Here is a 15,830-nt window from a genome sequence, read left to right as displayed (position 1 = left end):
TAAACACATCCAGGGATGGTGACTCCACAACCTCCCCAGGCAGACCATTCCAGTATTTTAAGAAGATCTGGCCTGTGCAAAATCTAAGTATTTACCACAAAAAAACTTCATGCAGCTTCTTCTAGGTCATCAAAAGTCTAAGAAAGAAAACCATGGTAAAACCAAGCAATCATAGTGTAAATCTATCCTGGAGCTGTGAAATCCTTGAGATACTTCAATTTGACTGGAAGGCTGTGAGCAAACAGATTTAAGTGGGTTTTACTTACAGGGTAGCTCAGTCCAAATGACCTGCAGACCAGATGACCTTTCAACCTAGATTGATTCTGAGTGCCTCAAAGCAAGGCTAAAGTAGAGAGTTCAACAGCTGCTTTACAGCACTTAATACAAGCAGTCTTTGACAAAGACTGAGAAAATACTTCAGGAAATAGCATTGAATTCAATGTTTGAGAGCAAAGGCTCTGTTGTTCAGCTTACAGACAATGCCACAAGGAGGGGGAGGGAAGTGGAGACCAGCAGGAGTTTTCCCATGCTAACAATGCACAAACAACAGACAGGTGTTCTCACAGAATATCATTTAATAATGTGCTCTGGAACTCTCAGATCTTAGGGTAGGCATGAGGTCAACTGTGCCTTGCTGAAAATGGCAGCACAAATTCCAGAGTTTCAGAAAGGAAAGATGAAGACCCATACATAAGAGCAAAGACATAAAGGACTGCTGGATTTCATATTCTAAGTGCCAAAAGAGAAACTCCTCCTGAGAATTCTCTCAGTTCTGAATTGATGTTTCCAGTGCCATATTAGAGAACTGTTTTCCAGTTAAGTGTTAGACTTGAAAAGGAGGAACAGACCTTTCTTTACTGCTTAGACAGAGTAATGAGAAAAGCAGTAAGGCATCCTCTACTTCATGTCTTCCACCACAGGAGATCATAAAATAGGTCCTATGCTTTTGGTAAAAGACAGAGCTACTGCAGGACTGAATTCCTTGTGGATATTGGGTGCTTTCATCCCAGGGCTGTTCAGCTCCAAAGGAAAAGCCTAGGACTTCTTGAAGGCACTGTGCAGCTGAGCAAGAGATCGCCAGAGATAACGCAGATCACAGTGTCAAACCTCTTTCAGGATATAGAGTTTCAACTATGCATTCAATATGCATGTGCACTTCTGAAATAAGTGCGTGTTAATGCTCACAGATGAGTGGTACCCATGAGTAATTCTGAGTCATCCTACAATTCCTGTGCCTCCAGGGCAATTTCTGTTTTAATGGCAATATATGGGAGTATCAGCTAATCACTGAATACTGATGAGATTGTGTTCATTTGTGCTGAAAAGTCCCTTCTGTGGATGTTGCCTTAGCTTGGGCTTTTTTCGTTAATTATGAAGGTCTCAAAGTCTTGACCCGCTGTTACACAGCACCACAGATGAATACATAACAGTACAGAAAAGAGTAAAGCAAATTTTAAAGCATGCATAGGCAAATAGATGAACTTGAGTTTGTTCACTCCCCTCATTCATGTCACCCAATGCATGCAAAGTTTCTGAGAAAAAGATCTTACAAAAAGCCATGCAAGGGTTTAAAACAAAAATACAAACCTGAGCTGTATTTTAATTAGTGGTTTAATTATTTCTAATGCATAAACACTCCCAACTGGCTGTATTTTCTTTGATTATTATTATTATTGTTCTATGATCTCAAGCTAAGCAATGTATGGAACTGAACCTTGCATACCTTGTGAATCTTGACTTCCAAAATACATCTAAACTAGCAGAGATTTTTGCCTTAAAATCTGATGTTTAATTATCAGACAACTCAAATTTATCTACCAGAAATAATATAAAAATGATATTAAAATACATGTTCTCATGTTTTTCCATGCAAATATACGTTCATACGTATAAATGCACATTCATCTGTATATATAAACATGTATCCATTGATTCATGTGTATCTGTAAGTCAAAATACACTCCTCAGGTTACATTTGCTACATCACTGCTTCGTTGAAATTCAGGAAATGGTTTGCAGCACTGCTGACCTTACATGATTAGTTCTGAAAGGTTTCCTTCTTTGTCACACTGATTTGTGGCAATCACCTTGCTGCTCTGAAGCCATAAATCTCTGCAGATATCATAGTATGTCTTTCTATATATTGCTATGCTATCAGGAACAGTGATGATCATTTATACTAGTGTGAAAAGACAGGAAATGCTTAGGAGACACTTAGGAGTTCATTGTTCTCTGTTCAGATATTTATGACTATGACTAGAGATAAAAAATATAAATTACATTTACATATTTATGAGCATTTTTATGCAATATCTTCATTTTGATTAAAATGCCATCAATATCCCTACATTACTATAATGAAAGTCAGAAATCTAACTACAATGCACTTAGTTTTATCTTTTTCCTGAAAACTTCCCAAATTAAAGCAATTAACAAAATACAGCATGAGCAGTGCTGATTGATAAACAATGCATTTAGGTGTAAATTCAAAATGGTAAAGAACTAATCTGGCATACCACAGGACCTAAAGATATTTTTCTTTGTTTGGAGAAGCAGAAACAACCTTAGGAGAAAATGCGTGGGCTGCAGAACCATGCAATGCAAATTGAAGGGTGCAGGCAGAAACTCACCTCTAGCTTTGTTCTTTGTAGCAGCCACTGGAAGCAAGGAAAAGATTGCACAAGAAGAAGAGAACAAAGATAGATTAGACAGAAGTTTGAGCAAGCAAGAACACAGAGAAACTTCATCACTATCGATTCAAGGCTAACAAACACCGTTTCTAAGATTATTTGACCTATTTATTAGAGACACTGCTGTGCTGCGAGAGAGTTCAGATCTATGATTCTGTCAGAAACCCTGCATTGAGAAGCTGGAAAACACACCAGAATACACACTCAAAAAAGCACAGTGAGGATTGCAGAAAAATCATGGATCATTAGTCACAAGTAGGTGAGAATACATGCACACACATTAGTGAATTCTAAAACTTAAAGCACAATTTGGCTTCCCAAAAGTACATTCTGAAGAACCTAAATCTTATGTCATCCCCTTGCTCCTATTTCTTGATACATCATTTTTCTGTAAAGGTAATGCAAATAAGCATCAGGTAATCTGCAGATACTCCAATGATTTACAATCTGCTATACGATCACTATTTTTCTTCATTGAAACCTCTAACTTCAGATTGTTCTTGCACCCTAATGGAACATGCAAACCAGAAAGAACAGATGATATTTTAACCAACAGTAACCAACGTTCAAAGTCACAGAAATAGGGACAGACACTACAGCCTTCCTTGAGTATCCTGAATCCACACAGTTTCATGCTGGTAGTATTTCATGCCCAGCAGGGTAACAAAAACAAACATTGTAGCTTAAAATGTTTCACTAACAACCACACCATCACCAAAATAAATAGAACCATTGTTTTCTGAGGCTCAAGAAGAATGTTGTTGAAATAAAATATTACTCAGAATCCAAAGTTGGAATAGAATCACTCTGTTAATGGAATTAATTAAATTACTCAAAAAGCTGCCATCCAAACCTCTCTAAATTCTCAAGCACACTCTGAGAAGGCATTCAATTAAGAGCCTCTCCATTAAAAAAACCCCAAAATATGTAAATATTTCTCTTCTGTTGGCCCTTTTTGTAGGGCACAACTACATTGACAATTCAAAGGCAGCTATGCTTGAGACCAAAAGATATGAAAGAAGAGAAAGACCAAACCCTTTTCTGGTGGCTTTGCTTCTCTTGTTCATGTCTAAAAGGCAATCTTTGCTTGATTGGCTTTTTTTCGTTTTTGGTCTGGTGTCTCACCAGTCAGTCTTTACTAAAATAAGCAAGGAGTGCATAGCAGTGAAGACCAATTTACCATATATGAAGAAATTGTTGAAAACCTGAAACTTTTAGGTTTATGAATGCATCAAAGTATCGATTCCCTAGCTGCTTTTATTTTTCAAGTTTTTCACTGGTCCCTCCTTTACTTCCAAGTTCACCATTGTGACTTGTCAACATTCTCCTTGCAGTGAAAACAACACAAAAAATTCTGCTTTGGGAAGGTACAATGAGTGCAGATGCTTTTGCAGAGCTCTTTCCATAGGGCTGTTTAACAAGACATATTCACCTGCAAACTGCCCGTAAATCTTACACGAGCTAAATATTGCTTGTGTAATAAACAAAATTAATGATGCCATTCTAATTTTATAAGAAGTGAACAGTTTCTCCTTCATGCAAATCTAAGTTGATAATGAATGCACTGAGTTCATCAACCTGTTCATTTTATTACACTTCCCCCTTTTTTTTCCAGTCCTGAGAATTACATCTACCTCAATGTATTATCACTTCTAGCCAGAATAATCATATAAACTTAACAAAGGTCTGGGAAAACACTATCTCCCTGTCCCCACCAGAAATTTAAAAGCAACAGGAGACTTTGTACTTAATTAAATAGAATAAAAAAACATATGTGTATAAATAAATACATATATTAAAAATATATGTACTTAAACTCTTCAGAATATATATACACACTGTTATATGCATATGTAATTGGTATAATTTATGTGTATGGACACACATATGCATGCATATTAAAAGAACCCACACATTCCATGATGAGACAACTTTATTTTGAAGCATGTGCACTAGACAGAGAATTATTACCTATCAGTAAATAAAGAAAAGTATTAAATGAGATTGTACATTATAATTGGAAGTAGGACAGGTTACTAGGCTTGTTAGGCCAATTATAACTCTCTGCAAACCCACTAATAGAGGACTAGATGACAGTAACCTTCTCAAAAATGTCATGTTCAATACTTGTAAATTTTCCCATTGACAGCATGGTCCAATTACAAGTCAATTCATAAAGTTCAAACTGCACAACAGCCAAATTAGCTGAAAATGGTCTTACAAAATATAATTCTGCCTACAGAAGGCAACTAGCTACAGCTGTTTCCATCTTTCTGATACTAACCATGAAGGAAAATTCCCTTTCATTGATATCACTGAGGTAAGTTTTTCTTTTCTTTCAAAGCTGAAAGAATTTTCCTCTCTTCCCTTTTTACTCACCTTGTCACTCTGTAAAAAGAAGACAATTTTCAACCTATATACATTATGTTTGAAAAAATTTACCTACCCCTTGTTATTACATGAAAAGCCATAGAAGACAAGCATAGACAAATGTTTTGAATGAGCATCATCAAGACTGAAATTTAGCAGATGGAAGCTGAGAAGTTGAGATTTTGGCTGGAGCATCAGATATGGGAAAACTTAGCTTTTTATACCCCATGTCAGTGACAAAAGACTGTAGACTTCAAAAAAAAAATAACATTACAGTCAAAGAATCCACTTTTGCTTTAAATCTTCAGCAAGTCAGTTGATTTATCCACATTTCACATAATACATTCTCTTTTCTCCAACCTAGACTTCCTTGCTTCCTGACAGAAGAAAAAACTCTTCAAGGCAGTGAGTCTACCTCACCTTAAAGTAGGATATGTATATGTTACTATCTCAGGACACTGATTTGAGACTTTTGTAATACAAATAAATGGTTTAGGACTGGCCAGTAATTATTTTTGGGCATAACATAACCTAAAATCTGCTCTATATGTCTGGCATACTTTCTTGGTCTAAGTTAAGAAGCCAATCAATAAATGGATAAAAAGGAATGCCATCTGATATTTCCCTATGGTCAGGGATATCTGTAAAAAAAAGAACATTTATAAGGGCACTTCCATTTAGTGACGCTGTCTTCTCATTCTTAGGAAAATTTTTCTGGACAGGAAGGCATACTGCAGAAAACTGTGAACTGTCACCTTTTTAGAACTTAAGGAAAATTTTTAAAGACTGGGGAAGAAAGAAAGACAAAGCAGGTGTGCTGCTTATGCATTGGAGCCATTCATGGAAGTGACTTTCTAAGAGAAGCTGCTCGCAGTTTCCTTTGTGTCTGACAGAAAAACCAATCAGCAATTAGCTTTGAGAATTGACAATCTGTTAAACCACTGAGAAAGCTGGACGTGCCTCTATGTTAAAGATGAAAAAATCCTAGGAAGCTCTCTTTTCCTTCCTGCCTGAGAGGAGGTTACAAGGCTGGCCCTGCTCCCATCTCAGACATAACAATCTGCAGGCCCCAGGCAAGACATTAACTCTTTCAGTGCACAGATAAGATTTGCAGACCTTCAGTCCTCCCTCTGTTGAGAGAAAAGGACAGAGTGAGAACATGTAGAAGAACAACATGAAGACCAAGGTCAGTGAAGAAAGACTCAAGTCCAGATAGGAGGAGATGCCTTGATTTTGGGGCTGAAATGCTCTAGGAAAGCAATGGAGAAGAATGCAATTGATCCATTAGACTCTTTTTCCCTGAAACTGGTTGACGGTATGGGGAGACTTAAATGTTCCAATTGTAGATATGAGCAAAGGCCTCCATGCTAAAGTAAGCAGATATTGAAGTAGCTGTGATTTCATGAGAAGTTTGAACAGAGAGAGAGAGAGATAAGAGTGATTAAGATCCTTCTGCCCCCAAGGAGAGAAGAAGAAGATCTCTGTTCTCAGAGATGAAGATGATCTCAGAGAAAGGTAAAGAAGACCTTTGCTCTTGAACAGCTCATCTGTAAAATAGTACCCCATAACTTTACATGGCCCATAAACACAGCTGTGCGAAAACCGTGAAAGATGGGAGGGACTCCATGATTGCAGATACCCGGGAAGCTGTTATTTGTGGAAATTGAAACCATAAGAGAACTGTTTTCTTGTGGAGCAATCTCCATAAACTGACAAGAGGAACTCCTCTCCTTCAGTGAGCTGAAAAAAGACTATTCTAGAATTGTTTCTGTACACTGTTAGTGGGAAAGAAAAGGTTGTAGAGGGGAGGCGAGGTGTTCTAAAGGTTTTATTCTGATTCTTATTATTCTTTCTTTTAGGTACTGTTAATAAACTTTTCTTTATCCCTTTTAAAGTTTTCAGCCTGCTTTGCCTTACTCCCAATCCTATCTCACACCAGGAAATGAGTAAATATATTCCAGTGGGTGCACTGGTGTTTAGCCAGCACTGAACCCACCACATTAATTGGGGCATTGGCTGAGAAATCTCAAATTAGTGAACCAAAACCACTACAGCAGGAACAAAGACCAAATTTTCAGAAGTCAGGTTGAAAGGCATGACAGAGCTACTAGATTTCTAGGTAAGGCCGAGAAATAAATCTCCTCTATTTCCTCTAGCAAGGTTAAACAGTATTGTATTCTTTCAAGGCTCTTGTGGTCACAGCATATGTAAAACAAAAGGGTTGGCCACCAGGGAAAGGTCTGTGAGTGAGGGCATCACAGAACAGCAAGAACCCAAGGTCAGTGATCTCAGGGGAGTCCTACTATGAGAGATCTGGAAAGGGGAGGAAAACTGCCAGGCACAGCTAAATTTCACAGAACAAATGTTTGTAGGGCATTTTTAAATCAGAAAAGTAATCCTGCTGCAGCTGTGCTGTCAAAACGATCTTTCAAAAAATCATTGCCTGAATGTAAAAACTTAGATTCAAATTTCAAAAACCCTAATATACCCTTGCTCTCAAATATCAATAATATATTGTGCTTTATTTTCTGTGATACATCTTTCTGACTTCTTGCTTTTTGTATGCCAACAATTGTTAAATTACATTCTTTGATAAATGGTGGCTACAAGTTGTTCAATATTTTCTCCACACTCAGCTGCTCTACACTGTTCAATTTTGTAGACACTTTTAGACAGATTTGATATAGCTTTTATTTTATTTTTCTCTTATATGTGATTTATTATTCGATTTGGAGTTTTGTCTTTTGTCTTCGGAGAAAACCACATCCGTCCAATTACTTCAATAGCTCAATAAAATAAAAAAAGGGAAAAAGCATTTCCCCCAGATATCCACCTAACCTTTTTATTTCAAAAAATAAGGGGAAAGAAAAAGAAAAGTGAAAGGTTTGAGGCCAGTCTTGTTCTCATTTCTCCTACTGGATGCACTAAGATTGCAGATAGAGGAACAAACAGTAAAATATTTCAATTTTATAATGAGTAAATACTCTATTCAAGAAAAAACAAGAAAGCCACATTCATGAAGTACATTGCCTTGATTTTCTCCCAAATTCAATAACCCACAGTTGCAGCAATTCTAGAGGTCCTCTTATCTTCAATAAAAAATTAACACATCAGCAGTCACATGGAAGCATTTATTAATCCGTATTTTTACTCCAGCCTTAAAATCTTTTAGGATCATGAAAAATGATCAGAGAAGCAGCGTAAATAAACATCCCCCACTCCACAAAGTAGGAGGAAACAAACAACAACAACAACACAGCCCTGTTCCCCAACATATCCAACATATAATTCAGATTACTTAAAAAAAAACAAAAAAAAAACCAGAAAAACTTCTTATTTTTACACTACAGACATTTAGAATTTTCTTTTTAATTTTAGCATGATGATGATGATGACAACAACTGCATTTGTTCCCTTTGGATAAACAGACGGATTATCACTGATCATTTAGGTCACCTAAATGCCAGCTCTGAATCTCTGACTGGAAAAGCTCCTCTTTGTGACAGAAGGCCTTAGCAGGATCATTTCCTCCAGAAAATAATGCAAATTATTGGGCTCTCACAGACTAGAGACCCATTCAAACAAAGATACCCACATGTGCTGCAATGCAGAATCCTTCCCATCCTCCTTTTCAAAACCAGCATTTTCCAAAAGCCACTGAAGGAGAAACAAACCACCACCATCACCTGATAGTCATGGTGGGAATTTGAGTCTCCTGAACTCAGGAAGACATTGCTGCTTAGACTCAAAGAGTGGCCAACAGATGACACAAAAACATGGGATCTAAATTTGTTTGCTTCTCATTTTCTGATCTTTCCTTTGATTCCCTTTATTGCTATTGCTTTGCATTTTATAGTGAATATAAATTTTATACAGAAGTTCTGCATACTCTTCTCATGGAGAACCCTAAAATATCAGATGGTGGCATTTGCAGATATAACCAGAATCCATATATTCCTAGATAAGCCTTCCTCTCTTTGTGTATATACCCATTAAAAAACTGTGCAGTCATGCATATGTAACTAATGGAATTCAAACACATGACCTTCTTTTAATCTGTGTTCTATCTCTGCATCATTGTATCTACAACACAAGTTCCCAAAATGACATCATGTAATTTCCCCCAGAAACATAAAGTAGTCTTGAAGGTACAACTGAAAAAGGGACAAAAATGCAAATGGGAAGGATTCTGAGGATGTCAGCCATTGCATCCTGTGGGTTTGAAGCATCATGAGTTATCTTTGGACCCCTCCTAACAGATTACCTAATATAGTGTTAAAACCTTTGGTGATGGGGACTTCAAAAACTCTCCAGATCACCTCTTTCAATGCACAGCTGTCTCTCTCAACAGTAAATTGTTTTGCTGTTGTATAACCTAACCATTATATGTTAGGAGACTGGTACAATTCCTTCACCCTTCTCATACCTTCCACGAGTCCAAATTACAGAATGCATACCTCTTAAATGTAATTCTTGGCAAACCTAAAAATTTATTATTCCTGTTGTATGCTTAAAAATGATCTAAACTTTCTCAAGGTAAGTTTTCCAAGTTGCACTTTTTTTGCCTCCCTCAGTTTTAACACTGTGACTAGATTATCACATGCAACAACATTTATTATGCAGTACTAATCACAAAATATTGAAAAACATGAAGCTGTATTTTCTTTCTGAAAAGTAGGGTATAAATATAGTAATTTTGTTCTCAATACTCATTATGACTGGCATGATGGAGATCAGCAAAGCATCTTATAATCTAAACATCACTAGAGTTCAGGATTCCAGCTGTAGCTGATTCACATTAGCAGCTGGAAACACATAACACAGTATATTACAGGATAGCAAAAATAGAAGATGAATATAATCATGTCCTAAAGGGCCCTCTTAAAAATATTGAGATAAGACTATTTGCCCATCCCAAAATGCCAGCTTTTTGCATGTTTTAATGCAGCTGGACGTGTAAGTCCTACAAGCAATGCAAGTTGCTACTAAGCAATTTTATCATAAGCTGGGTTTGCATAAAACATCAGAGAAATTTCACTTGCAATCAATAATTCAACTCATGAAGAAGAGAAAATACAATTTTTATATTTCGTTTTACCAAGGTAAGAGAATGCTTTAAGAAGTATGTATAAAGACAACTCTGGAGAAGTAGAATTAAGCACTGCAATAGGCTGTAAGCAGGGTTGTGTCAGGCAGAGATACAAGTCCCCAGTTCTGTGCTCAGATCACTTTAACAGTTATTTCAAAACTTGAACCAAATATTTGAAAAGCTTTAATACTCATTCATCCACGCCCTCAAAATAGCTATGAAAATTATTAGTCATACAGAATGTCCATACACACAAACACGTCCAGCTTCTGTGCTTTTGTCAGGTCTCCAGAGTAAAGAGAAAGGAAAAGAATTTGTCTGTCATTAGGTGACTGTGACTGGGCACAACCAGCTGTAAGCAGAGAGGTTTTGTCTCTTCACATCTGCAGATCAATACATACAAAATATCTCAAATAATGCCTTGTCCATTTTACCCAATCCAAGAGCAACCTGTGACATTCATGTCTCACGTAGGTTTGTTTTTCAATGAAGGAATATGCTATCCTACATTATCACAAATAGAAATTTCCTGGGTCTACTATGCTCATGTGCATTCCTTTCTGGTCACAGTCCACAGGTTTGTTAACCCACAGAAGTTTAAAGGTTCTTGTATTTGAAAATAAGCTCCTCTGCAACCTGCATGAAACAAACAAAACCAACCAACCAAAACAAAACAAAACACCAAAAAAAAAGCAACAACAAAAGTCAAAACCAACCAAACAAAAAAAACCCACAAAAACCAAAGCAATAAACCAAACCAAAACAAAAAAAGAACAGCAACAAAAGACACCACAAAAAACCCCTGTGCCATCCAGAGCAAGGAGCAATGCAGGCAGACACACAGCTGGGGTTCTCCTTATATTACCTCTGCTTACAACTGAATCATCTACTGGAAGCTCTAAGAAGCTTATCAAAAGGCAGCTGGTGGTTTTTGCATGGTTACTTTCCTTATTTATTTATTTATTTAAAATTATAGCCTTTGGTATCCCTGTATAAGTGTTACAGAACAACCATACAGAAAATCTGTATGAAATGCTTTTTTAATAGGGTTAATCTATGTACTAAGGACCACTGGGGCAATGCCTGAAACATGTGGAGACAAGCACATATCTTAAAGGGCAGATAATTAAAACCTTAAACAGAAGCATAAGATTTTTTTTTTATTCCCCAGATATTACCCATTTAGACTTTTCCAGATATTAAGAGACAAACTTAGACAACAGATAAGATTGATGAAAAAAAATACCATCATAAACTCAGTGCAGAGCTCAGACAATTGGATTTTCTAAGGTAAAAATGGACATCTATGACCTAAATCTAATTACTTCTATAACTGAAGAACTGGAATTTCAGATCCATCAACAAATCAAATATTTTATTTTTTCAGACCCCTAAATACAAAGAAATATAATCCCTTACCCCAAAATAGTACTAACCACAGTCAAATGACTCTGTTTCAAGCACACACTTTGTCATTTAACCTCATAAACATGGTAGGAAAAGACTTTGCATTGTATATGATTTATTTATATTATATATATCCCAGTTTAGATAATGGGCAACATAAGGTCAATATCTCAACTCTATCATAATGCTATTAGGGAAGTAACATTAAAATAAAATAAAAAAAAAAAAAGACAGAAAAAAAAATCAAAACTCTTGCGTTTTTCAATGTAATTTCCTGGGTTTTGACTATTTTTTCCTAACAGTTAAAGAAACACAAAGAAAGTGGAAAAAAAAAACCCAAAAACATTAAGACTTCATGCCATACCCAAAGTTCAAATATTTAACTGCAATTTATCATCTGCTACCCATAACCATGCAAAAAAAATAAGGAAAACTACTATCTCTTTCCTTTTATGTACCTTTACAACAAAGGACTTCAATACTAGAAACAGAAGAGTCATAACACCACACCATTTTGTCAGCCAATAGCAAATTTGGTGCCTCCTTGGCAAGACTTACTAAGCAGGACTTTTGTAGATTGGGTGAGACATGTAAGCGAGGAATTATTTTTATAGAAATTCACAGTCTGGAGACAAATTTCATCCTTACTATTCATCTTTATGACCTGACACCATTTTACATTGCACATCTGAAATTTCACCTGACTTAGTAATCAATTACTCATAATAAAAAATAAAACCCAAAACTACCACAAATCAAAGAAATTCACAATTCAAGACTTAAGATTTTGTGCCCACTTTTTTATATAAAGCAACACAAGCCAATAATTACAATGAGATGGAAGAATGAATACCATTCACAATTCAGAATATGAAAACTCATAAAACAGCCATTATGTTTTTCAGAGAAAAAAAAAACAAAACAGTATCAATTCATAATTTCAAACATTGTTTAGAAACCGTAGAAATTAAAGTTAAAAAAACCCAAACCATAATTGTTCCACATATTATACTTTGATTTGCTCTGATCACTAAACGCCTTTCCACTCCTCCTTGTATTATGCTTCCACTGTACTGAAATTATTTGTAGGTAGGAGTCATTTATGAACTGATCTATGTTTACAGCAGATGTACACATTGCTCATAGCTCAAAACCAGAGCAGATACATCTCATGGACAGCTGCGTTTTGCCAGAGAATCATCAAAATAAGGATTTAATAGAGAAGATTTTTAGCAGGGGGTGTGTGTATTCAGAGTGAAAGTGTGGTCAGCACAAGCAGCTGGCAAACAGACACATCAACAATGGTCATGGACCACTGTAAATGCAGCAGCAAACAAGAACTTCTGAGTGACTGCTAGGAAAAAATGAAGGGAGAAAACCAACATTCTGCAAGTTCTGCTGCTTTGGTGGAATTAAAAAGAAGAGAATGAGGATTTTAGTTTGTATGTAGCACAGGATCTTTAAAAACTGAGTCTAGGACAGGAGGCAAGTTAATACACTAAGCTGAAAATTATAGATGATCAAAAAAATAAAAACAGTTCTTCAAAGACAACAAGAAAAATTAAAATACAGGGAGGTAAAAAAATGTGTACAGTCAATTGAAAATAGAAAATGATAATATGGAAAGATGACAAGATGAAACATTTTTGAGAAACTTTTGAAAATTATCACAAAAATATCATTTTAGGAAATCATAGTCTAAGTCTAGTTAGAGTTATTATTTACAGAAAATTATGTGATTCTTCAGCTAATCCTCTTAATTGGGACTAAGGAACTAAACTGTTCTTACTACTCCTTCAGTGACAAATGTGTTGTGGTAAAGAAATGATTTGTGAACTCTGTACATTTCTGAATTGTACAGCAGCTGCATTTTAGTCTTCACTGTACTTTGACCGCCAGAGTGAATTTTATAACGTGCTGCAAGGACATTTGCCAGGCAAATCATTTCTCAAGGTATTCCTCAGCAATGCAGTCTGAAATCCTACTGGAAAAACAAACAAACGAATCCCACAAACGGATGGATACACACACACACACCCCCTTCCCTATCCCTCACTCCCCCAGACACCAAACTAGTCTGCAAGGCAAATAAACAAGACACTATTGGGTATTTCTAACTCGTTCCTTGACATCTCTGCCAACATGCATCTTCTAGACAACATTATTACACAATTACACTGAGCTAAACAAGCACACAGACTCCCTTTAGAGCAGAAATACTGTTTACACCCAGTGTTTAGCTGCCATCAGCAGTGGAAAGGGAGGAAATATTTTGGAATGGCACCTGTTTGTAGCACCAACACTGCACAATAAAAGATACCGAGCGAAAAAATGGAAAAAGGGGAGAGGTGTTGCTCTTTTTGCCTGGCTGTCAGGGCACAGCCCAAAGACATTTGTAGTTCTGTGAATGAGTACAGAACAAGCTCTGGCTGTTCACAAGTGCTCTGCAAGAATCAACCAGATCCTTAACTACTAAGTGCATTGCTCAGCAAATATTACAGGCATGTTCTTGCCTTGCACACCTCCTGTCTGCTTTGGAGCCCACCAAAGCAGACAGGAACAACAGAACATCCACAGTTATCCCAGGAAACCAAAGAAGCCTTTCAAGACCATTTCTGATCACTTCAGCCACACAACTCCTTGCCATTCAGCACAATCCTTGCAGTTCAGAAGGAGTTTGCACACGCAGTCACAGCATAAATAGAAACTGGCAACACAACTATGACTACTCCTCCTTAAAAACCTCATACGCCTTCTCTTCAAAGAGATTTATGAATAATAGGAACTAAATAATTCATGGCACTGCAGATGCCAGTCCAAATAGCCTCTTCCTTTTTAAGGCTTCAGTTTGTAGATGTGTGATCAAAAGCCTTCATCAGTCATGATAGTGGCATTTGTACTCAGTCCAAACAAACCGTATTTGCATCTGAATGTTTTCCATTGAAATGAGAGACGTAATATGCAAGCCAAGTTCCAACTAAAAGGCGTTTTATGCTATTTAAATTCAGTCAAATTAAAGGCTGAATGCAACCTAAAAGGTCTACTCTCAGAACAGCAATTTGACACATCATAAATAAGACGCGTGTTTTTGTTAAGAGGGCCTTAGCACTTGTCTGAAAATTTTACACAGCATCCTAACAGTGCTGCCTCTTGAGGGATAATAGAGGAAAATCCTATATAAAAAGGAAGGAAGTAAACAGAAAACCCACTGGCAAGTAGTGCAAAGGTTCAATCTACTCATACACAGCTACATGAAATCACAAAACCATTTAGATTGGAAAAGACCTCTGAGATCATTGAGCCCAACTTTAAAATCAAGTAGGTAAAAGCAGTTGCTTTGTGAAGGCAACACCAACTTGAAAGATCTTGCCACTACATTTTTAAGCAAATAGGTACACCTTGGACACCAAATTTTCTCCCTGTTTTATTAATCCTATTGATTAGTAAAGTGAGGATCACTGTTTGCCAGGTCCAATACTCAGGTTTGCTACTACACTGAAAACTACCACAAGAATACCTCAAAAGAATTTAAAAAAAGGAAAAAAAAAAACCAGAGTCCACAAAGATCTCAATTAGCAAATGGAGAAGAATTTTACGTCAGCAAGGGAAAAAGCTGTAGGATTAGATTAAAATTCTTGCTCTTGCCAAGGGGAAATATATACAACTTTCATAAATTGAGGTCAATACTAATTTTAAAAAGACTATTAAGAGCCTAGAATGTCCTGAAATGAACCTTAGTGGGGATAAACAAGATAATTCTTTTAAAATGTCATGGGGGTTTACTGTAAATCCTTTACATTTTTCCTTTTGTTTTTCCTAAATTTTTGCGAGAAACTCTTTCTATTTAAATACAATGACATGTTTTGACAAAAGAAAGAAAGAAGCAAAATATTATGTATGACCTCAAATTAAAACATGTCACAGGTCAGTATGTTTACTTGAAGTCCATTGTGTTTGGAGTTTTTTTTCTGTTTGGTTGGCTTGACTAATTTTTTTTTTAAGGAAGAAATATCATTTTTATTGGCAGATATGAGAAGCACATGAATCAGTTATCCAAAATATATTGAGGTCTTAATTTTAAAGTATTAAATTTAATTTAGCAATTAGAATATGCACCATACATGAGACACACTGCAAAGAGCCCAATGATGCTCATATTAATTAATACACAATCTATTTAAATACTTTAGCAATGCATGATTTTAAGGTAACACTAGCTTTGAAAGGAATAGTTTATGTGAGCAAAAGGTGATAGGAAGAAGAGGAATGTACTC

At 36.3% G+C, this 15,830-nt stretch overlaps 1 protein-coding gene across 3 annotated transcripts in view; it reads right to left on the bottom strand.

Moving 5' to 3' along the window:
- The window catches only part of CADM2 (cell adhesion molecule 2), a 579,455-nt gene that overhangs the window by 202,102 nt on the left and 361,523 nt on the right, over positions 1-15,830 (bottom strand). For 2 of the 3 annotated variants that reach the window (XM_054655060.2, XM_077174538.1), the window contains exon 2: positions 2,631-2,657. The exons of the other annotated variant lie outside the window; for it this stretch is intronic. In XM_054655060.2, the coding sequence (XP_054511035.1) occupies positions 2,631-2,657 (27 nt within the window). The remainder of the gene's footprint in view (positions 1-2,630; positions 2,658-15,830) is intronic. 3 annotated transcript variants of the gene reach the window in all.

This window comes from Agelaius phoeniceus, chromosome 2 (genome assembly GCF_051311805.1).
Source record: "Agelaius phoeniceus isolate bAgePho1 chromosome 2, bAgePho1.hap1, whole genome shotgun sequence".
Lineage (NCBI taxonomy): Eukaryota > Metazoa > Chordata > Aves > Passeriformes > Icteridae > Agelaius > Agelaius phoeniceus.
Note: the sequence above shows the minus strand (reverse complement) of the source record. Positions and strands in the feature narration are given on the sequence as shown.